Source organism: Coturnix japonica, chromosome 2, assembly GCF_001577835.2.
Source record: "Coturnix japonica isolate 7356 chromosome 2, Coturnix japonica 2.1, whole genome shotgun sequence".
Lineage (NCBI taxonomy): Eukaryota > Metazoa > Chordata > Aves > Galliformes > Phasianidae > Coturnix > Coturnix japonica.
In genome coordinates this window covers 42,614,820-42,639,796 of record NC_029517.1, presented here as the reverse complement: position 1 = coordinate 42,639,796, position 24,977 = coordinate 42,614,820, and the positions used below count along the sequence as shown (strand labels likewise).

The following is a 24,977-nucleotide window of genomic DNA, read 5'->3' as shown; positions in this document are numbered from 1 at the left end:
GGTGGGGTTGACCACTCTTGCTTTCCTCAGGGTGTGCATGCATATGAATTTGAGAGCCATACCTTGTTTTGTTTAAGAGCTCCTTTCTCCTTCATGTGAGGGCAGTCTTTCCCAGTCACAACAGCTTTTATATCTGCCACTGGCACTGCATTAAAGCAAAAATCCGAGAAGCAACAACAACAAAAACAAACAAACAAAAGCAGAAAATGAGTTAAAAACAAGATGTGTAAAAGCTACAAGGTCTAAAAAGAACCAAGACTAATGTGTTAAAATTGTCACCCCTTGCCATTTCCAGCCTGTTCTAAGAAAGAAAACTGTAAGAAAACGACTAGAAGAAGCAATAACAATTCTTGACAAGCTTTCATGGATGAGGATAAAAAGCTGAGTCTTTTCTTGCCTGTTGAGGCTACCTTGGGAAAGAGCACTTCATAGACATGTGCATTTGCATTTGGGCAGTTTTTGTGTGCATTTGTATATCTTAAAAACATATACTGATTTCTCTCTTACTAATGTAATATGCCTGCCTGTCCTCTTGTTGCTCTTCCCAGGGCCTCTGGGTAAAGTCTCTGCTAAACAGTAGATGCTGAGTGAATTGGACCCTTGATCTCTGTTGATGCTGCTGCCCTTCTGCTAATGCCTACACGCATTTTTCAAATACATACTTCTTTATCTAATTACCATCAGCATTTTAGTTCCTTCGTTTATGAACAGGAATGAGGACCTACCAAGGCTTATAGTAATCCATTTCAATTGCTTTAAAAAGAAAAATGTTCAGAAAACATTAAAAAAAAAAAAAAAAAGGCAGAAAAAAGTTTTGGAAGCTGCTGTCACTGAATCACATTCACAGAGTAAACCTAGTGAGGTCACCAAAGCATACATATCCCTAAGCTCCAAGTGGAATTCAATTTTCTAATCATGATTACAATATGGAGAATCTATACACTCCACAATAAAGTATGGACAGTGAGTGACAGAAAGTTTCTACAATCTATAGATTCTCCATTACCACTGCGACTCAGCAAAGCATCATATATATGGAACAGCATAATAACATTCAAGCCTGAAAGACTTGAAGTGGTATCAGAAGCTGAGTACAAAATGCTAGAGGGTGTGAGCACAGATGTGGCACACTCACAACAAATAAAGCCCTGAAAAAGAGGGCAGCTGCTTTCTGTCCCAGCTGCAATCTGCAGTTTGTTTAACCCTGCCAGCCTGAAGAGAGAGATGACACCCACAGAAGGAAAATCTTCTAAGTAAAAAACATTTATTTTTGGGAATAGACACCAGTTATTCAGGCTTGGCAAGGAGCACACAAAACAGTTATTACTCTCAGCCCTCCAGCTTCTCATCCACCTGTTTTATTTCATCTGTTGATCTGTACACAAATCCTAACTATCTAAACCAACTGGGAAAAGTGAGAAGAATGAGAAGGTCTAAGGGCATATCCTTCCCCAGAGATGCAAACCATTGTGTTTTGCACATGGAGGACCATATTAAACATAATATTCAGACCTTAGCAACCCAAAATTCAGTACGAGGGTATCCAAAGAACACCTGAATATTTTTGGAAATTGTTCTGTCTAATTCTCAATCCAGTTTGGCTTGACATGCTTAGAATAATAATGACACTTTATAATCTTACATCGTGTAATATTCCCAACTCTCTTTTATCAAACTCCAGAGGAGAGGCACAATGATAAATCTTACATTCTTCATAGTCTTTAAATCTGCTCTCCCAACATGATCATGGCATTCCCATACAGGCTCATGAGCCTGCAGGAAACACAAATGTGAAGTGAAGCCTGCAGTCAAGGTTGGGGTTTTCACTGTTGAAATACACTCAAAGCAAACAAATCTGAGAACTGCTGGTCTAGTAACTGTGCTTGCAATTCCAGTGTGACCTTCACTCTTTTTCTGTCATTCTGACACTACTGTAACTTTCAAGAGCTATTTCTCTCAGCCTTGCCCAGTAAAATAGCGTCTCGCAGTGCCAATGCAGCAATATGAGATCCTGTCCTACATTCTGCCAGGACTGCAGTAAGAGCCTGAGGCATCCTGAAGGTATTGAAAAGAAATGAACGTGACTATGAAATGACAGGGCTTCAACATCAGACAGGTTCCTCTTTCTCTCACAGCCTGAGTTTGGGAGCACTTACAAGGTACTGCCTGCAGATAGGTTGGGGATCAGAAAGGAGAAACAAGTCTTTGTTTTACTAATACAAAGAAGAGTCTGAATCACTGATTTCCTTTCTCAATTTTCAGGCTGAAGAAACTTCTAACATCTACAAAAATTATTCTTTTTGTCATTCTACAGCAGACATGGAACTACCAACCTGAATTCTTGTACAAGCTTGTCTGATTTGACAATGAGAAGAATGGCATTTATGACTTATAGCAGTTCAGACAGGAATAAAAAGCAATGATTCTTTATTCAATACTTATTTCTTTGCTATCATTTTCTGGTGATGGAGCTACACCAGTCACTGTCTCAGACATCAAAAATACTTTCTCAGAACTCCAGATGAAACCTCTCTGAGTTATGTTGAAGGACTAAGGATAAATTTTCTAGAGAGCATGATCTCCTGGCAGGGGCTGTCACAAAGGCACTTCCCCTCCCAACGAAGGAATGTGGAGTCTTTTTAACAGCAAAGCCACTTGCTATGATAATGAAGAAGGCCTCTGTTTGCCTCCAAAAAGACCTCTAATTTTTCAGGCAGTCACTAGATTGTTTGCAACAGAAGAAACAGCTGTCTCCATGAACAGGATGCGCTTCTGAATATGCCAAACTATTTTAATGTGACATCTGCAGTTAGACAATGAATGGAAATAAACTGCGTTCCTCTCCATGAAATGCAGGACATTTCCAAATTGAATGAAATTACAAGCTCATTGGAAAGCTGAGCTCAGTCCTCATATATGCTTGCCAAAACTAGGACAGCAGTATTTGAAAGCATGAGGAAATGTTCTCTGCTCTCTATTTCCATAAAAGAGCTGCTGATAATGTCCTGTATTAAGAAAAAAACACTACATGTTATAGAAGTAGCACAATCTTTGTGCATAACTTACATTTATCCTGCAAGGAATCGTGGGGTACTTCTCCCTGGGGACTTTCTTCCAAGTCTCCGTAGTGCAAGACCTTGTGATTAGGTGAAAGTCGACAATACCAAAATTTGTCTGTTAAAATAAATGCATGAAACAAGGTCAGTGACTTGCTTTCATCTGCATTATCAACTGCATACACAAATGAGGCGCTAAGGGAAGGAACATCCTTTAGTTTTTAGAAGAAATGTTAGGGGTGTAGGAAAGTAGGGCAAGGATTTTGCTCCATAATTTCACTTGGCTCAACAAAATTGGCATCTACCATTCCTGTCTTGATTTAGCTGCTGGTTCCTAAGATGAACATTAGCAAGAAACAACTCACTTGGTTTTACATGATATTGCATACGCTCATGGACAGAAGACTAAATAACCACTGCACTGAGAGGATAACTTTAATGCATCCACAAAAGCTTTCATGTTTTGCATGTTTTGTAAAAATTAAGCCAAATTTGGACACCCCAAACCTGATACATTTGAAATGTCCCATTACATAAACATTTGACTCGTAGCTTTTTAGACACTAGAAGACTGTATTTATAGAGAGAATGGGAACAACAAACATGCAAAGATACAAAAAACCAAACATTAACTCCCCTGTCTTGCAGATGACTTAGTGGTTGGTGTGCCCACAAAAGTACACATACCACACTCCTCTTTGCATTTCACTGCTAGGAGATACATATTTTATGTCTCTGGCTTCTCAGGATATAACTTCTCTTAACATTATTTATTAGATCTACATCCAGCTGGGATAAAAGGCTGGGGGAGCTGGGCAGTCACAAGAGCCAGCCTGCGTATACTCATCTGGATGTTAGCAAAGGAAGAACTCCTTGGATCCTTTAGGAGAGTGCTGGTTTCATGATTTTAAATGCAGTGCAATATGAGACAGAGAAAGGCAACTCAGTTTTGAATGGCAGAAGAGGGCTTCCGCATGTTTCTTTAAATTTATTTGTCAAGGTGGGAAAATATGTTTGGTGAAAATAAACCACACATTTCAAACCATTTCCTGAGCATGTATCCCCTTCTGAAAGGTTTCAAAAGATGTGATAAAACACTTGAAAAGGGTCAAAACAGCGATGGGGAAGATTTTGATTATTTGCTTCATAGGCATAAAGAATAGTAAAAGGTTTAGGGGGAGGAGAGCCCTTGATGAAGATATTGTGATACACAGAGATGCTGAAATATAAGCATCCTGTAAGCAGAACATACGATATAGTACAGAGTCAAGAGGAAAACCCACTTACAAAGCTTATGAAATGAGAGCGCAGGAGCCCTCACTCAGTAGACTCTCACCTGAAGAACACACACAAAGCCAATTCATCGGAGCAGTTTGTGCATCCCCAAAGGATGAGTGTGAAACTTATATAGATTCCGACCTTTCACAGGGAACTCTACCAGAAGCATTTCACAACCTGAAGCTTTAAAAATACATCCCATTGGACCTGATGGTGAGCAACTCACCCCTTCACTACACAAGGAAAAGACCCTGCTGTGCAGAGGAATGTTCTTACGCCTACCTTTCACTTCAGCCTCAAAAGAATTCAAAAGAATACACCTTTCAGACACCACAATTACAACTACCATTTTTGTCCTAACAAAACCAGCACAGTCTCACTCCTTTGTCAGTAATCCAGCCAAGATGTTGCAACTGAAAAATAAATACATATGCCATGATCTCCTTTTGGCTTCACACAAACAGGCTGCATTTTTTACTGAGGGCCCGAAAAGGTTGCTTCCTTAAACTCCTAATAGCGAGAGCATTCTGGTAACCTTGTTCCCATTTCAGTCCTTTGCTCCGATAATAAAGGGGAAAAAATCCTCAGAGAAAATTTTTGTACTTCATTTTTAGGAAGGGATAGTTTTATCTGAAGAAACCTTATCTATCTATCTATCTCTGGAGGCATATGGATCCTTTTCCAGCAAGTCCACATAACCCAAGGTTAATTAAAGAACTAACAGACGTAGACCGCAGCTTGAAGCATGTCCAGTGTGATTCTCCTGTGGGTTCACTAATAACTGCCACTGTACCACAGATAGGTTGTCAAGGGGAAAACCCTACAATGAAATCTATACATGGGACTAACAAGGGTCCCTCAGCTGCATCCAGGCTTAGCTGGGTGACTGGCACATTGGCAGCAGAGCACAGGCCTCATTGCCTCTACGGCCACCTCAGCCTTGGCTAACTGGGCTTCTTTTTACCTCTAGGTTACCAGACAATATCCTGTGTATATAAGCACATGGTGCCTCAGAGGGGAACAGTTATGAACATGACGAGCGTTGATCTACTGTAGTGCAGGTGCTGAACTCAGTTTTATTGGATGTGGTGCGTATACAGCAATGCTGCAGTCAAAATAAATATCAAGTGAAATTGCTCCCACTGACAGATCTAAACTGATTAAGTTCAAAAAATAAGCAACAGAAAAAGGACAACCCTGTTCTCTTTACTATCATCAGAAAGTGATGATTATAAAACAATGGAAAACTAGCGATCAAAACATAGAGAGCTCTTAAACTCAAGTCTGTGGAGCTGAAATGCCACAAGAGGTTTTGATGACAGGGCAGACCCTGCTCCCTCAGTGGGCAGATCTGCACTTGGGAATAGCTGAAGCAGGGGCAGCTGCCAGCTCAGGAAAGAGCGAAGGACATTTTGTTCAGAGCAGAGCCAGATTTACATAGACGCATACTCACTGAGTTGCCCTGCAGCCTAAGTCACCTATATGAGATACAAGACTAAATTTGTGCCAGGTGTTATTACACCTGAAGGAAGGCCTGTGATTCCATCACAGCATTCAGGCACTATTATTTAAGCTTGTCGCTGAGTTTTTCTGTCTAGTAGCAGACCTCTAATGCAATTAAATTTAAATACTGGGGATTCTTCTTTGGGAAACAATTATTCCTTCTGCTGTTCTTTTCTTTTTGACTTTCAAACAATTGCTAGAGCAGTCAGTGGATTAAATACATCATGGCACATTGTTAAAGACTACAGACAAGGTTAAAGAAAAAAAAACCCTAACAACAAAACCAACCACAAATTTGGCTGGAAGAGTAATATTCAAAACTACGACCAAACAGTAGAGCACAGAACATTGTGCTGATGGGCTACACAGTGCTTGACCATTCATACGGTGTTTCCAAGTGCATTAATAGCCAGTGACTCATATGCCCTTAACAATGCTACTCCAAGTGAAGAATTGCTGTGATTAGTGCAGAAGTGCTCTGTGTTGGAGCCTGGAGACAATAGCTCAGATATTAATGGAAAAATGTCTGAGAGTACACATTTTCTCCCAGAATATGTTCCAGATTACTAAAAATAAACAAGCTTCTTTCTTTTTTTTTTTTTTTCTTCTTTTTTCCAGATGAAGGCTGCTCTCAGATTTAGCGAAAGGAACATGTTTTAATGTCAGCAAAAGCATAAATATTTGTAAGTGGATTTTAAATATGTGTGTGGACTCATCCTGTTTCCTTCACTGTGTTGTGTTTCTTTCAGATACTCACCACAGTAACACACTGTCACTCTAGCTGGTCTTAACTGGTTAGACAGAAACCAGCAAGGCTCATAAACCATTTGCCATTAATTAGCTGGTGGCAATGCTGGCGGTACAATCGGTTAACCATTTTCTCTCAGCAAATCACATGCTCAGAGGATTTTGTGTTTTATGGGTTTATAGAGCATGGAACAAAGCAGAAGCAGAATCCTTTAGCAGAAAAAAAGACAAAGAGTGTGTTCATGTTCAGAATTGGGAGTGACTTCTTCTAATGTCATGGAAACCTTGTCTTTGCTTTATCTTTCACTTTACGTTTTCTCTTTGCAGGTTACTTAAAAAAAATATGCTGCCTTGTTTTTTTTACTATAATGGTGCACATTATCAGGCTTGCTTTCCCTTCCAAACAAAATCTGCCCAAGAAACCTTGTTTTCAATTGCAAAATCACTTCAATATCATGCAATTTCTCTATGATCTTTATAAAGCTAAAAGGGGAATTTATTTCCAAGAGTGCATCCAGTGACATTCACTACAAATATACTGGATGACAGCCACAGAAGTGTATATTATCATCGATAAAATGCCTTTATCTCCTACTTAGCTCTACTGGAAAAAAATAACTTTTGGGGTTACAAAGAGCTTTATAGGCTTTTGCTTTAGTCTTCATCTTTTCTTTTAGGAATTACCACAGCAAGGAGAAAGCTAAAGAGGGCTGTCAGTCAGCTGATGTCCACAGTCAAGGAACAAAGTGGGAATTAGAAGAGCTTCACAAAATGCTACTGAACAATGACCATAAGGGCAGACTAGATTTTACTATTTCATTTCCTATTGATTAAGAACGCCTAATAAAAACAGGAGTTAGTGCTGCAGTTTGTCTGTGAAACATTGCAAGGCAAAGGCTGTGCACACTTTGAAAGTGGCAAGGATCCTGCTGGGACAACAGTGGTATTTCTGAATTTCAATTACAGAGAAACCCCGCTGAATGATAATACTGCTCTGAAATGCAAAAGGCAGAGACTACATACACCACACTGCTTAACCTTCAGTCCTGCTCCCCACAAAGAATGACCTGTTGGACTGAGGTTTTCCAGTGCCAAGTATGTATGAAAGACTTTTCATCTCTTCTCAAAAGGCTATAAGAGGCTGTAAGTTCCCTGCTTGTTTCTTTTTTGTAAGTCAATTGTCTCAACTTAATGTGACTAACCATGTGTGTCCTACCACATGTTCAAACAACAGTCTAAATTGAAGTTTGCTCTGGAGTCTTTATCATGGAATAATGCCAGTTAATTATTTTTTAAATAGGCAATTCAATGCTTTCAGCCTCTCCTGTGCAGGCCATGTTCAGACTCCTCTTGTATAACCTGCAGACTTGCAAAATATGAGACCTTATTTACTTCACATCAGCTGTCATTATTTGCTCTATCAGACAATGCCAAGCGTTGTACATATGTGACTGTTCACAATTAAATGGCTTCTAAGCTGAACATGTTTATGTTTAATATGCTTTGCTTGTTCATTAGATCACACAGTAATGGCTGTTGTGTCTGCTTCCTCCCTCCCTCCCAGGCAATACCTTACACTTTTGCTTCAGGGAATACAGGAAATCATGCGCAAACTATGCACAAATGTAAGGCATGGGAATCATGTCCTTCTAAATGGGCATGTATCTGACAGAAAAACTCAACTGTATATTTCTGAGAAAATAAGCAATTTCTTCAAGGTATGCCTACACATTTTCTTTGTTTCCAAAAAGTCATAAACCCTTTCAGCCCTGAAATAAATATGACATCAAAGAAATTAATCTGATGTCCCAAACAGTTCACTCCAAGGCATAATGCACAGAAGCCTTTTTAACTGTGGACCAGAAGATCAAGTTGATTTTTTCCTTTCTCATTTTATTTTCCTTTAACTTCAAGTCCACTCGAATAAGTAAGTTAAGCCGATTTATGTACTCCAAGGTGTCTGATCCTATGAATCACAGACTGACTACAGTTTAAAATAAAATAGTCTATCTTCATCTTGGAGATGTGCCAAAACAAGTATGTTTGCCAAAGACTTTGCTCCTTCCCTAGAATCCCAGTCATCTGGATAAAGGGTCTGAAAGGAATAAAATAAAGAACTCCCACAGCTGATAGTTGAACAATACTATGCTTCACTTTAGGTACTTTCACCTCACAAAGATGCTCCTACAGGGGAAATATGTCTCCATATGAAATCTATACAGAAACCGCAGAGGAATATTCATGCTCCTTCCCTAAACTCTATGCAAAGAGCTTTAGAGAGGCTTGCAGTCTTGACAGAGAAGGTTTAAAGCTGCATCATAATTTTCTGTGACTTCTCTCTTTGATAAAGCCTTTGAATTTCCCAAAATAACCACTGCACATTAAGGAAATTTGCCTGCTTATTTCTTAGAACCAAGGCACTGCAGGGATTATTCCTTCTGTGAGGAAAGCAGTTTTCCACAATTAATTTGAATGTTGCAAATATTGATCCTTCGCAGTAAGTAACTTTGTATTTTGCATTGCATTTGCAGTGGGGAAGAAAACAGCAATCTTTATCCTCAAAATAGATGTTCTAAAGGGAATTTTTTTGATACAACCTCACATTAATCTGTTGAATTTACATTATGTTCACATTATTTTGTTTTGAGAAAGAAGTATTCCTCTCCGAGGGGAAAAAGAACCATAAAGATTTGACTGTATTTAAATGAGCAGTAAATCTAGTACTGAGCAATGACTCATAGGATTGGGAAAATAATCTTCTCGTGTCAATCATTATTCATCTAAGCGTACACAAATTACTGATCTAAGTGGCTTTTAAAAGCATATTAAAACACCATAATATATTTAATGTATATGGCAATACACAACAAAAACTAAGGACAGGCAGTACTAGAGGGAAGGGTGCAAGATGAGTTTGTATAAATGTTTTGGACATCTGCTGTTTGATTAGTAATAGAGGTTGAGATTTTGTTCAGAGAGGGAAAAAGAAGTCTGGACATCAGGCAGACATGAAAATACTTAGTTCAGGGTGCAAGAGACACTGTTTGAGATTTTCATCAAAGGCTGGATTTGAATTCCAGATGAAGCTCAAACCAGTTCCAGTGAAACAGAAAATCCTACAATTGTAACTAGGAGATGCTTTCAGATGCCACCTGGTAAAAGCAGTCGGTCAGGACAGCAACAAAACCAAGGATTTTGCTAGTAGGAACAGTACTCATCCTCTCAACCTTAAGACAAAAGTGACAAAATAAATCCAGACCAGGCAGTTTGTGCTGTACCTTGCCGACGTCGACTGTTCAGTTTCCTAAAGCAGGTGCCCTCCACAAGTCGATTAAGACGTTGCTGCTTGATCAGTTCCAAGATCTCAGGCTGAATCTTCTCTTTCAGTTCCCTTGGGAAGGAAGAAAGAAAGCACGTGTGAGATTCAATCAAAACCCATCCTCTTCTCTCTGAAACAAAAAGACTCACAAGATATTTATGTTCAAAAAGGAGACAAGTCAAAAGCATTCTCAGGTCAGAATCTAGCCTGCTTCAGAATAAGATTGTTTCCTCATAAAAGGCCATGGGAGTCAGGCTACAGCACCACTGTATGACTCAGGGAACTTACTTGTTTCTTAGCTTATGCAGCTAAAAATAACACTTGCTATAATGCATTGCCAAGCTTTCTCTGCAGCAAATAACGCTCTTTCATCAGAGGAACTCTGTGAAGCTTATTCGAGGGTCTCTCATCTTTTCTTAGATGATGCTCTGCTAGTACACTTTACTAGCATTATTATTTAGGACAATAGAAGAAGGCTAAAACACACTCTAAATCAACAAAAATAAACAACAGCGAACAATGCTAATGAGCCAAAACAATGACCAGCTCTTTATGCCTGGTATTGAACTTATGCTATTCAATTAATTCATTATTGATAGAATTTAGTGGAAAAGTAACCCATGATGAGGACTGTTCAAGGATCAAGCTTTACCTTTGCCCAGTAGTGCTAAAAACAGCACTGCATTTAGAAGCATTATCATATAGCCCCGAGAAAACCCAATTTCTCCATTCTACTTCAATAAAAGCAATCAACATGTCAAGAACTAGGTGTAAAATGTATGCATGTAATATTTAAAGTTTGATTTCCTACATCATCACACGGACTCAAAGATGTCTGATCTACTGCGCCTACATCATCACACGGACTCAAAGATGTCTGAAATAATCAGTTATATCCTCACTAAGATTCATTAGGAATATATAAAAGACAGGTCGAAACATTAACTTGACAGTAAGCCTAGTAAGATTTAAAAAATAACTAAATGTGTAGATGGTTTATAAAATATGAAGCATGTCAGAAGCATAATTTTGCATTGCTGTGCGCATTAGGTAACACCAAAACTCATTCTGCCTGTCAGTACGTTCCAGTAATTATCATCAAAAGAAAGCAAAGCAGCGGTATTCCACGGATAAAATAAAACTGTCTCACTTCTGGAACACTTCACTTCAGCCTCTGCTGATTTCCACATTCATGTGGATCCGGCAACTTTGATCTGCCAACAGCCCACTGAAACCACTAGAAATTCTCTTAGAGAGATGAAGGCTTTAAAGAGAAATGTCCTAATTCTCCCAGGTATTAACAAAATGGTTGGAATACCTGATGCATAACTCACTGCATATTTACAAGCTGTGAAAATCTAGCTGGTCAAAAATCAAGTAAGCATTGTAACTATAGAAACAGGCCACCTCTCAGAAACATACAATTAGTCCTTCAGGATGATTTTCAGATGTTGTTTTCTTGTTGGGAACTGAGGTAGGAATGTGCCGAACAGTTACATTAGAAGTTACATTAGAAGAATTCTGTGATTGAATAGATGTCTTTCCTTTATGGGTTGATGAGCTTCCCCATTTCTCAGGTAAGAGCTGGGAACAGGGGCAGAGATAAGCAGTGCTAAACCACAAGGCACACAGCTGAGCAGTCCAAGGCACAGACTGCATACAGCTGGACTGACTCCAAGCATTCAAAACTGATATAAACATCTGCGTGATGTTTTGGTGGTTTAATTTAGAAAACAGATTACTATCATTAAAGATGTGTTAAAGATAGCCTAACATTAGGTTTCTAACACGGAAGGGGAAAAAAAACAACAAAAATGAATGGGTCAGTGGGTCACCTGGCACATTAATTACTCATAGTATTCCCTCTTATGTCCTCTGAAGTCCCATCTTCCCTTTACAAAGAGGAGGAAGATTTTTAAGCCATTCAAAAATGATAAAGTAATTCCTTCTGTAATACTGTCTAAGATCTTCTGGAGGAGAAGGGAGGCAGGAATGAAGTGGAGCCTTCTGCCTCCTTTGCTGATGTGCCACAGTCCCTCTACACATGTGCATAATTTGCCTTCAGAACTGTGAACCTTCTTTAGTTTTACAGAGCCCCTGCTTCAGCACACAGAGGAACAAAGAATTGAAGGAAGATCACAAAAGCAAATATATTTTTGGAAAAATTATTTATGCTCCTATAAGATGACATCAGCTGAACAGTTTGTGCCTTGTGAAGAGCAAGAACAAACTAGGAAAGCCGAAGGAGACAGCAGCTTTCAAAATTACTGTTAGCTTCCTACTGTGTTCCTGTGATGTAAGAATGACAAAAGTCAGTGGGCTGACATGACAGAAGGGCTGATGGAACTACAGAGTAATATACGAGCACTAATGTTCTGATCTCACTGGTCTCAGCACTATAGGCTGCTGACATCAGTTACATATTTCTAAAACAACACACTTGGATTAGCTGCAAATCTGAACATTACTGGACTTGAAAAAAAATTATATGGATGATTCTAGCTTTAATACAGCACCAGTTCTACCTGCCCCTATCTTTTGCCTTTACTGCTTATAACTAAGACTCTTTCTTGTCAGCTGTTCTCCTTCCGTGATGGGGCATACTGTAGTCATTTAAATCATTAAAACGTAATGGAAGACTAATCCCAGGACTGCTTTCATGGGTTTTGTCCTTTTATCTTTCTGGCTGGTAGCTATGTGCTCTCCTAATCACTTTGTGCATTCAGAGCAGGCATTAGCAAATCTTTTACTCTGCAGAGAAATCTGTCAAGATAAAAAGCCAAAGAGCATTCACTTCCCTTCTTCCCGCTATTTTCACTCAGATATTGCTTAGCAATGTTTCCCTAACTTACATGAACTTTCCTTTAACAATCACGTCTCCAACACGGACATCACAGTTTTATCCAGTATTACCTCATCTCCGCTGAATGGGCATCAAGAAGATCTCAGGGCTCCTACACACCCTTTCAGAGCCATTCAAAATAAATCAGTAATATTTTACAGCCTTGTGGAGCAGCTGTTTGGATGATCAGTAATGATCCCAAGCTCTTGCATGCATTCTGTTCTGAGGAATTTCATATTTTCCCTCATATGAAGAAACTCCAGTGCACAATACATCAATGCTCTTACAGAAAAAACAATTACTTCCAAAACAAGGTTGCTGTAGTTACAGGGATCTAAAGCAATGCTCTCTGACTAACATTCAAATCCAACTTAAATGAAACTTCTCTGATCCAGCAGCTTGGAAACTCAAACCATCAGTACTTATACAAAGAAAAGCAAAAAAAGAAAGATTTCTATCATGTTAAAGGCAGGAAAAACCATCATCCGACCGCCATACGCTCACACAGAATTAAACAAGGCCCACTGACTTTACATTCATCTGTGCACAATCTCTTTTAGCATATCTGTAAAGCTTTAAAATATACAGTAGAGCCACGATTGCTCTCTTCACTCACAGTCTCTTTCCTTACAATGGGACCATGATTCTGTACTTCTATCAATTGTGCCATCTATGCAATTTGAGAAAGTTCAGTGCACAGAACCAAATCAAAGGGGAAAATGAAAGAACCATTTCTTTTCACTGTCAAGAATGAGCTATCGTGGATGCAATCGAAATGCAAATTCTTAGAGTCAAATCCCTGCAAATGCAGTTGTGATTGCTGAAATACCTTATCAATTTACTCAAAGCCTTTATAGCCTTTAGGTTTAGCCTTTGTCCTGAATTTGAAAAAAGTCTGGTAACATTTGAGTTTCCTTTGACTACCTGTGTTAACTGTTTCCTTCACGTCAGCCCAGGGAAGGAAATTCCAGATCAGGGCAGTGACTACCTAGAGCCATGCTGGACATAAAGAGCCTGCAGAGGGCAACTGCCCAGTTTCACAAGGCTATGCAAGGCTGCAGAGAATATAAATAGTTGACCTGTATCACAGCTAAACAATTGACTCACGGCAGAAGGAAGGAAAATGCGCAGCTTTGGTGACAAGCTTAGCAGTACCGAGCAGCTCTGATCCACTGAGCACTGCACAAGATTGGCAGGGGATTGTGAGCAGTGTAATGATGCAAAACTGACTGGAACCATTTGTAACTGTTTAATTGATGTATTACTATGAGTGACATCAGTTCTAATTGGGCATTAGGTCCTTCTAAAACATTGAAAACACTGAAAACATAAAAGAAGCATTTCCCCTTTGATCCACAATGGTATGATTAAAGTGTAGTTCTATTTAGCTTAGGCTTCCTCTGTTGCTCTGCTGCCCTTGGATGAAGACATCCCCAGAGCTCATACTTAGATGTATCTATACCCTTTAGAAACAAATCAAAATGAGCATCTAACATCAGAATTCTGATGTCCTGGTTCAAATCCTTCCCTATAGCTTTGCCTTGTGATGGAGATTTGGAAAATAACAAGCCAATATGCTTCAAACATTGTCCAGATTTTGTGACATTTCTACTGACATTTCTGGAATCCTCACTATTTCTCTGCTGATCTCAAAAGCTTCCTGCTATCCCTTTGTGCACCATGGAGTCAGAACTTGTCCTATGCCATGAGCCCTGGTCCAGAGCCAAGAGCAGTCTCCATTTCTCATGTAACAGAACAAAGCAGCAGGCAGGAGCTGTGATGGTGATTAGCATTTGATTCTTTGCAGTAAACAACATGGAAATGAGAATCCCATTGTCATGCTACCACAGTGTTATCATTTACAAATAAATAATAGCTTTTCATTAACACCAAAGATAATGCCCTGAAGAAAGATAGCAATACATAATCCCACTCTTTTCTGGAGCCACTATGTATCGACTCCTCTTACTCTGAACTTCTTGTCTGGCTCAGAGAAGTAGCATTTGCAATTTTTATCCCTTGGACAGAAGACAAAGTTTAAAAAACATAAAACAAAAAAGTCAACACTGACAACAAGAACAGGTTTATATGCACAAGTGTGCAAGGACAGGAAGTGTCAGAGCATTGTTTCATACAAATGAGCCATGTGAGACCCCGTAGGAATTTGGTGAATCTGATTTAACTGAATTCAATGAAAAAGTTGCCATTCCCAGCAGAAGAAATCAAACACACTTCAAGCAGATGCTGTGCTACTGTTTCTGAGCACAGCTCCCTGGACAGCTTACTTCCTCAGGTTCCCCCTGAAGAGCTCATAAATGTCAATCACATTTGTTAATTCTCTGATGCAAACATGGGTTAGGAGAGAAGACAATACTTACAGAATTGGACGAGACTGGAAATCTTCCTGGTTCATTCTTTCAGACTGGCGTATTTTCAGTATTTCTGTGTAACTGAGATTCTGAAGCTTACTCTTGAACTGATCCAGTGAGCTAGGCTTGGTAGTGAGTGCTCTCATTATCTGTTCTTTCACCACCTGCATTACCTGTGGTTGACAAGGAAAGGAAAAGAAAAGCTATGTTAACATCTGTGTTTTTCTATCGAATCTCGTTCAGTGTCACAGCAAGGTTTCTAGTTTGCATTGGGTTCTTGGGCACCAGAGCAAAGATTCTGCAGTAGCTGATAAATCCCATTCCCAATTTTCCTGTGCTACTTGGGGAAAGGAGGAGGTAGAGGAAATGAGATCAAAGTTGAGTCTGGGAAGAGATCCCTGGAGCCAGTACATAGGTGTGGAAGCTGGTTAGTGCTATCAGGTCTCAAGTCAATTGCTCAATAGCATAACCAGAAAAGGAGTCAACTTCTGGCAGGACAATGCAGCTTAAGGAAAAAGCTGTTCAGCTCTGTAATGAGAAAATTACTATTTCAGGGGGCTGGTGGGGAGAGGGTCAATCACCATTCGGCTGTTTCTCTGGACAGCTGAGCTATAGCCTCTGATTGCAGGATTGTAAATCTTGCCTTTTCTATGAGTTGTGTGCTCTTGTCAGCAAGAGCATGGCTATGCTGGGCTGATGCTCCTGTCATGTTGGGGACAGGCACACACACATGTACACAACACACTTGTAACAGCATGACAAAGCTGTGATGTCCTAAGGAGCCAGGAGAGCAGGTGCACATCCTGACATCTGCCAGCTCAACACAGGTGACATGCACAAGCTGCAGGGTCTAGCTGCCCACTGCACACACTGCAGAGAGATTTCCAGGCCTTATGACTACCCTGCTGGGTCTCAAAGCTGCTCTTCTGACCATGTGTTAAGCCACTGACTGTGGCCTGTTGTTTCCATCAGTGCTGTCATAGCAAGAGGAGGGACAGACTGGCCATATGGTTGTGCCTGTGAACATTATTATTTGCTATCTAAGTCCTGTCCCCTCCCTCCCTTCTGCCTTCCAGCTATTTCGTTTCAAAACTCAGCACGTTCAACATGAATAAACCTCCATGGTTTCTCAGATGGTGAGAAACTGGTATGTCCATTTCTGGGCTCATCAGTATAAGAGAAAGATGGTAAAGATGACAAAGAAACGATAAAGAAACTGGAGCATCTCTTGTAAGAGAGATACGGTCCTCGACACCCTGCTCTGGGTGTCCTGACTTGAGCAGGGGTTGGACCAGGTGACTCCAGAGGTCCATTCTCATCTCATCCCTTTCATGATCCTGCAAGATCTCCACACTGCAGCCACTTTATGATCATATACAGTGAAGGAAAGGAAACTTGCTAACAGAGAACATTAGTCAGAAGGAAGACACCAACCTGCCATGGATATTAAAGGATTGCTCTTGAAGCAACATCATAAGCAGTGCAAACCAAAAATCAAGAATAAAGGATGGGTGGGCAGCAGCCATCAATATGAATATTAATTATTTAATCAGAGAAAACTGCTGAGACACAGTTAACTAAGGGGAATCGCTTGGCTTTATTTCAAATGGTTGCACATGACAGATTACTGTGTTTCTCTCCAAATTCTGGACTCATTTCCTTTCCCTAGTGCTGGTGCAAATCACACATCTTGAAACATCTGATGCTGAGCTGAAGCTGGCTGAAAGAATGCCAGTTTTAGAAAGGGCCATCCCACCCAAATCCAACAGCTTGGAAGCAGTAGGAAGCAGTAACCACTCTGATGGTATCAAAGGAGATATGACCAAAATTAACTGCCACAAGAGGCCAAAAGCTTTTTCTGCACTGTTCATTTCAATTTCTTCTTTCATCTTTACCATGTATCTTAAAACAGAAGCTCAGCCCCTCAGAGGTTCTCTAATCATTCTGAAAATTTACCTTCAAATATGAATATTTCATTGCTTCACACGTGCTCCCTCAATCTTCTAACTCTCATCGCCTGCACTGTTTTCTATTTATACTTCCTGAGATACAACTTCTTTCCTAGATGTAATCCACACACTGTGTCCAACATCTGAAAGTAAGCAGTTAATAAATGGAAGACAATCTCCTACAGGGACCACATCCATCCTAGATATATCCTCCAAGAGCAAGATGTTTCTCACAAAACTGTTTGCCCAGCTGGACAGCAAATGCCTTTGCCACATTTCCATGCACCTTTGCAAGATCTTACTCTTGGTTAATCTTGGAAATCTGGCCCAGACAAAGAAGAGCTCCAGTCCACCCACTCCTAGAAATCAAACAGACTGCTGTGTGCCTGAGCAAGTCTTCTGAAACCCAGTTTGAAGATAGATAGAAAGAAACTTTGAGTTCTCTACCCTATAGCTATCCAGTGTGTCTTTCACATGGAGAACCATCTGTTCTCAGATGGTGGCCACATTCAGCCAAAACTTCCACAGCACCTTATTAGCTGAGAATCAGCTACTTTGATGGCATATTCTTATTGATTTCCCTAGGTCTTGTTTTAATACCTGAAAGGGCTTAGGAAAGGCAATGGATGAAGCTTTGTTAAGGGAAAAGTAGGAAAAAAAGTAGGCTGACAAGCCCAGCAGCGAGTTGGATATCTAAAATTATCTTCACTCTTCTTCTTTCTGCCTTCGTTGCAATGACTACTAATTGCTACCAATTAATTCTAGTGTATATCTTATAAAGTTTTCCATTAACTACAGTTATTTATTATTAGCAACCATGCTGGTACTAGTAAGGGAAAAGAGAGGAGAGACTGGAAACCTGGCTTTGCTGATGAAAAGACATCCACTGGTACCTCGTAACACTAATGGCCAAGCTCCCAGTGAACTGTGCTCAACTTTTCATCCTCACAGAGAACATGACATTCAGTTGCTGGTTTTGCTTTCTCTTTCTCAGGACTACTATGAAGTTGTACCAAATGAATTTACTACATGCAGTATTGCAGTTAGCCTGCAATTTATTGCTATAATGAGAAAGATCAGACATTTAATTCAGCCACTTCAGCCCCAGTGGAATCACTAAACCAGAGTTGCAAGCAAACATAGTCCTACATTCACGACCATGGGTGCTCTCATTCATGCCCAGCTGCAAAATCCTATATAAGCCCTTGGTTCCCATGTGTGGTACTTGCTGTTGTGGTTAACACGCAAATTATTCTTCTTCTTTGCTCTGATCTGTTTACTGACATGATATCACCAAATAGCTCCTCGGTTTATGGGCTGCCCTTGTTCCTGACACAGAAGGCAGGAAGCATGCACCCTGGGCCCAGTATGTAAGGAGTGAGCAATTGCCTTGGTAGTGTTTATAGCAAATAATATTTAACTTGTTGGCCAGAATGTCAAAGCTGTTGGTTGTCAAAATGAGTCTCCTGAGCATTTGGGAACCACTGCCAAGATCTTCTAATCTATTCAAAATTTCTAAAGCTGAGCTGCCAGCCGTTGATTGCTGCTGTCTCAAAGACACCAGTAATCCTCCTTGTGTATCTGACCTTACAATGAAATTAAAAATATGCTCTACTCAATATAACTGTACATAAACACTGTAGATAGTTGTTTTAATTGCATTACACTTTGCATCTCCTGCTGAGAGATGAGTGTTTTAGAGGGCGCATTTTTTATCTGATGACTTTTTGTATGGTAAGAGGATCCCAAGTTCTGCATTATGACAAGGACAGGTACATTCACTTAAAGACATTAAGAGGAAGACAGAAGAAAAAAAAGTAAAAAACCAACTTTTTTTTTTATTTAACCAAAATATCTATGGCATCCAGGACCTTATTCCCAGCCTTTTATTCAACTAATCTGTCTTACCTTTTCTATGGTTCATATCCATAATCTTAAATTATACATCTTTTTGTTAAGCTATTTTTGTATATCTCTGTATAATCTCACACTCTGATTATTTTGCCTCTCCCACACTTCCTCCTCATTCCTGCTTCTTATCACAAGAACTTTTAGCTATGCAAATAAAGCCTTTGCCCTTCAGGATTGAACACAGATCTGAATATTTAGGCTCTACAACATGAGGACAAAATGAAAAGACAGTGAGAAGGTATCGATGTCAGAAAGAGGAATTCATCTGAAGCTAAGACCCATCTATATAGCAACTTCCCGCTGCCCACTAACTTCATCATCTTGTCTCCAACTATGAACGACACAAAATGGACCCCTTTGTATATTCTTTGCTACAATACTGATGCAAACTTTGTATTTGGCATGACCAGAGAAGAGTGGCTTTCACCTGTGACATCTAATCATTATCTGCAAGCTTATGGAAATGTTAAGTCTGTGCATTCTGCTCCACAATACCCCTCTTTCTACAAACTTTTAGCATCAACTTTCTCAGAAACTACCCCTGGGACATCCCAGAGGGCTGAAGATTCACCACAACTCATCCACAGAGAAAAAGACAAGGCATTAATCCTTCTCATAACTTCCCCACAGCTGTTTCCCTTGAATAAGATACCATTTCATATGGAACATCCCACTCACAGCTCACAGCTAGAACAGCTGTGAAGAGTTCTACAGAAGTCAGGTATAAGCCATGGATCCATGTAACCATAATGTGCTTAGTTCAGTGCCTTCCCAATTTGGCACAGTATTAACAAGTTCTGCAAGGTATGATTCCCATCTCTTTGCAGCATATGATAAAAGATGATGAACAGGACTGTACTACATCCAGAGATCCCCCTTCACAACCAGACTTGCAGAATCTGAGATGTAAGACATTTTAAGGCTGCTTTAATTGGCTTTTCCATGTGACCACACAAAAAGTCAACGAGCCGCTCAACAGAAAACTAGAGAAATGACATATCTTTTCAAATGGTATGCCAAGAATTCATATGTAGTTTCCCTCCCATCTAAGTGTTCCTGAAGAGAAGCAGCATGGTTTACACAATCTTAATAAAAAAATAAAGACATAATATATTTACTGAGATCCAACTTAATCATTTCAGGCACAAAGGAGATTTTATTCAGTAAAACTCACTAAGTAGGTAAAAATTAAGGTTGCAGAATGAAACGACCAAACCATTCTTAATGAACGGTGCTCATTGACAAAGGAGGCCATAAAGAAAATTCCATTCTGAAGGGACAGAAAATGACTTCAGTTTACAAGCAACCTGTCAACCACCTTAATGAAAACATTACATGTTCAAAGTGTGCACCAGGTAATTCAAGACAATTTTTTAGGTTATTTCAATGGATGAATTGTTTCAAGTAGATCAATGGTTGTATTTTCAGAGTACTCAGAAGAGTCATCCTGAGTGACTTAGAGGTCCTTCAGAGAAAATTTAAGGCAGCTCTTCGTTTTCTCATCTCCACATACTGCAATCCATGATTTCACTACACCAATCCCTTGATCTTAGCATGGACAAATCTTCCACGTTATTTAGAGCATTATTTTAGGCATGCCATTCTACAGAACTAAAATTTAAATATAGTGTTGGTACTGTCTAAACATTGACAAGAGACAACAATATTGCTGATTTTTCCCTTTATTACTGCCTGTAGTCTCCAGAATTATCAAAAAACAAAACAAAACTAAACTAAGCAACCTCTCACACCTTAAAAAAGAAACAAAACAAAAAAGCACACCAGTTTTCAATCTTCTTAACTGTTTCAGAAGACAAGGACAGTAGCTGTAGCCAATGATAAAGAGACAACTCTAAGCCAGTTGAAAGTATATAATGACAGGAATAATTAAGTTGATTCATTTTCAGGCACTGGGATGAGGAAGGAGCTGTCAGAAGATTTAGCAGGTATAAGCCCTGATATATTTTAACTCTCAATTTTACGCAGAATTTAAAAGCTGTTGTGAAAAAAACAACTTCTAGTTGATAAAGTTTTAGCTTTCTTAATATAGAAGTATATATATGTGTGTGTGTGTATATATATATATGTATTTTGTTTGTGAGCATTTTTATGTTTGTATTTTTCTTTTTTCTTTTTTTACTATGAACCAAGATATTTTTCTGTCTGCAGAAAAGAGACTTGAAACAATGCAATGTTTTTGATCAAGCTGAGCAGTCTGTTTCCGTGTGGTATCGCTATTACTACCCAGTTCAGCAATGACCATCATTTTACAGGTATACTCAATATGAACAAATGAGCACCTAGCAGACATGATGATGGAGCTCAAAGGTAGGAGCTGTGACAGCATTTCCACTCAGAGTGCTTATAAAAGGTCTATAGCAGGTATTTGGAATCTTAATGCTTCAGTAAGAGAGCTCTTCAATGTGAAATCTTGTTTATAGCCTAAGAACCCAAACAAATTGCCTGCCCTCTGCTCAGGAAGAGTGCACAGAATCTTGTACTGGATTCTGAGATTCAACCCAGTAGACTGAGTGATGAAGGAAAAGCTGAAGATGAACTAAGAACAATAACTGTTTCACATTTCAGAGTAGCTTTGATTCTTCCAGCTTTTCTCTGCACGTTGACTAATGAATCACTGGTGGGGGAAACCACTCTGATACTACATGGTCCCTGGGAACTGGTGGGATGAGACTGCCATTAATCAAGGACTACAGGAGAGAAGGGAGGGGTTTCATCACATTTCTGCATAGACTCCAGGACTGTAGAAAGGGAAGAGAGCTCCAGGGCCATGAGCACAGGAACAGTGAAACCCTGAAACAGTGAGAGATGGGAGCTGACCAAAAGCAAGAAAGTGGTCAGAGGAGTGACTGCATCTAAAGAAGATGATGTAAAAACATTCATTTCTCTGGAGAAAAATAAGAATAAAAATAAATCCAGACTATTTCGGATATGGGATCTGAACATTTTGTAAGGTTGTCTTCAGTGGAAATGAACCACTACTTTTTGTACTCTGTTGCATTACATCCCCAGGCTACTCCACCTCTGCAGGAAGAGCCTGTGGCCATAGATTGATTTGGCACTTCCCAGAGGAGCTCCCAGAACTCTGTTATCTGCATGGATCATTTTTACTTACCTATGTCCTGATGGTGAAGAACCAGGTACCAGGGAGATCTCCAGTTATTTTTCAATGTTACAATTGATTTGCTCAATTAAAGACAGAAAGAGTGGCAGAGGTACTGTCTGTGAGCAAAAAGCTGTTTGAATTTGATTGAAAAAAAGCATACAAAAAAATTACACTGAAGGGTAGTGTGGCTGAATGATGAACATGAAGATGATATTGACAATGACTGCTAACAATGACTACAGGCAAAGGAAAAGGAAAAGCAGCTAGTAGGAAAGATGTTATAAACAAGGAAAAGTGACCAGGGCAGGAACAGAGATTCTAGCAAGGGAGTATTCACATATGGAAAGAAGCATCTGGTTGATTGTTCATGATAAAATAAACGAAAAGATGGACAAATTTGAAGGAAAAAAAAAAAGATTAGAAAAATAAATAAATAAATAAATAAGAGATGGTGGATCTGACAGATGTATTTCAGTAGAAAATGAAGGCTGAGTTAAAACAACTGCTTGAAGTGTAACCTCCTATAAGGACTGGCATGAGAAATCAGTGGGTAAAACAGATAGTAATGGAAAAGGAAGTGAACAGCAGTCCTTCATGCAGTAGAAAGGCATGTGGACTTAGAGTCATCATGAAAAAACATCTAAACACTGTTCATAAACTATTATTGGTAGAAGACAATGTGGAAGAACCCCAGGCACCTGTACAGGCTGGGAGGAGTTGTCCTTGAGAGCAGCTCGGCAGAAAAAGACCTAGGGGTCCTGATAGATGAGAAACTTAACATGAGCCAGCAGTGCGCTCTGGCAGCCCGGAAAGCAAATGGGATCCTGGGCTCCATCAGGAGAGGGGTGGTCAGCAGGGATAGGGAGGTGATCGTCCCTCTCTACTCTGCTCTTGTGAGGCCCCATCTGGAGTACTGTGTCCAGGTGTGGAGCCCTCAGTACAAAAAAGATATGGAGATTTTGGAAAGGGTCCAGAGGAGGGCCACAAAGATGATCAGGGGGCTGGAGCACCTCCCCTATGAGGACAGGCTGAGGGAGTTGGGTTTGTTCAGCCTGGAGAAGGTTGCGGGGTGACCTCATTGCAGCCTTTCAATACCTGAAGGGAACTTACTCCCAGGAGGGGAGTAAACTCTTCGAAAGGGCTGATAATAGCAGGACTAGGGGAAATGGTTTTAAGTTAAAAGAGGGAAGATTTAGGTTGGATGTTAGGGGAAAGTTCTTTACTAGAAGAGTGGTTAGGTCCTGGAACAGGCTGCCCAGTGAGGTTGTGGATTAGGGGGTGTTCAAGACCAGGTTGGACGGGGCCCTGGGCAACCTGATCTAGTAAAGGCGTATGTTTGGTGGCCCTGCTAGGCAGGGGGGTTGGAACTACATGATCCATGAGGTCCCTTCCAACCCGGGTAATTCTGTGATTCTGTGATTCTGTGAAAGTAGTCCAGTAACTTCTTGCAGGGTTAAAATCACGTTCTGCCTTCATGTCTAAGGATTCATTTCAAAGTGGAGCCCACAGTGCTAATCTAAATGTGCACGTCAAATGCAGCTTATTTGGGTTGTATTAAGCTTAAACAGGAATGACTGCTAGAAAATCTCTTCCTTCTATTTCATATTTCTAGAATACTATTTGCACCAGAAATAGGAACATATTTATTGCCTTGATGCCTTTATGCCTTGAGGTAAGCTAAACATGAAACAAGTGTTTTGTGTCAAAGCTTTTCTGCCCCAGAAAAATGATGTGCAAAGTTAATAAGAGTGTTTTTGTAAACTTCCTTGGCAGTTAATGAAAGTCTTAGGTCAACCAATATTACATTACCTCCTCTAATGTCTGACAACCTCCTTTGGCAAAATAAATAGTGAACAAAATCTGTGGTGGGCGGCATTTAATCCAGGGCTTTTCACAGACAAAATGTACTGATCTTCTCAAACAAAATGTTAAGAGGGGAGAGGGGAAAATGAGGAGATATTTGTATCCTTAGTCATACACCAATCTAACAATTAACATGCCTGATAACATGCTTGTGATTTCTAAAGAAAACTAATGTGAGAATTACCCATGATTAGGAACACACATTTGGTTGTCTTCTCCCTTAAAATACATGATTACATTACATAGCATACACTACATGAAAATTAACTTTACTATATGGCAGTCAGCTGGTTCTACAGAAGAAAAGCATGGATAACATTCTAGAAGATAGTTTTTCCCATTGAAAGGTGTAAAAGTAATAATTAAAAATAATCTCAAGTTTTGGTTATTGATGATGAAGAAAAAAAAAAAAAAAAGAATAGAGAGAAACATAGGAAAAATATGGGGGACTCCACATCTCCACATCTGAATGGAAGAAGGGGTCAGGGGTGGTGCACCTTCCTCATGTCTTCATAACACTAAATGAAATAAGAGCTCTGATAGTGTGACATGGCATGACACGTGCAATAACTCAGGCTGCATACTGCCCCCAGTACTGGCCTGTAGGTGAGCTGGATGGTCCCTAATCAACTGTGCAAACCACAGCCACCAGCTAGCACAAAGCAACAGGCAGTATCACAGTATCACAGTCTTGTGCGGGTTGGAAGGGACCTTAGAGATCATCGAGTCCAACCCCCGGGATTCGAGCCTCCTGTGTAGCAGAGTGGCACTTCTACCACTTGCGCCACAGGGGGCATTCAAATCCGGGCCTCCAGTGTTGCAAAGTGGCGTCCTTAACCACTGCGCCACCGGAGGCACAGGACAGCACAGGGGCAGTTTCTTTACCTTTCCCCTTCTTGCTTCTTTCCCCTTTGTCAGCATTCCTCTCCCAAACCAAACAGACCTTGAAAATCCATCCATTGTGTCTATAACAATCTAGTGAATCTGAGTAGCAAGTTTGGCAGCTCTTCTGCCTG

General features: G+C 40.0%; 1 protein-coding gene across 10 annotated transcripts in view; it reads right to left on the bottom strand.

Moving 5' to 3' along the window:
• ELMO1 (engulfment and cell motility 1) overlaps nucleotides 1-24,977 on the bottom strand; it is a 274,768-nt gene that overhangs the window by 10,063 nt on the left and 239,728 nt on the right. For all 10 annotated transcript variants that reach the window (XM_032442431.1, XM_015854222.2, XM_015854221.2 and 7 more), the window contains 4 exons: nucleotides 15,124-15,287; nucleotides 9,863-9,975; nucleotides 3,067-3,174; nucleotides 63-145 (listed from right to left, as the gene is read on the bottom strand). In XM_032442431.1, coding sequence (XP_032298322.1) covers nucleotides 63-145; nucleotides 3,067-3,174; nucleotides 9,863-9,975; nucleotides 15,124-15,287 — 468 coding nt within the window. The remainder of the gene's footprint in view (nucleotides 1-62; nucleotides 146-3,066; nucleotides 3,175-9,862; nucleotides 9,976-15,123; nucleotides 15,288-24,977) is intronic.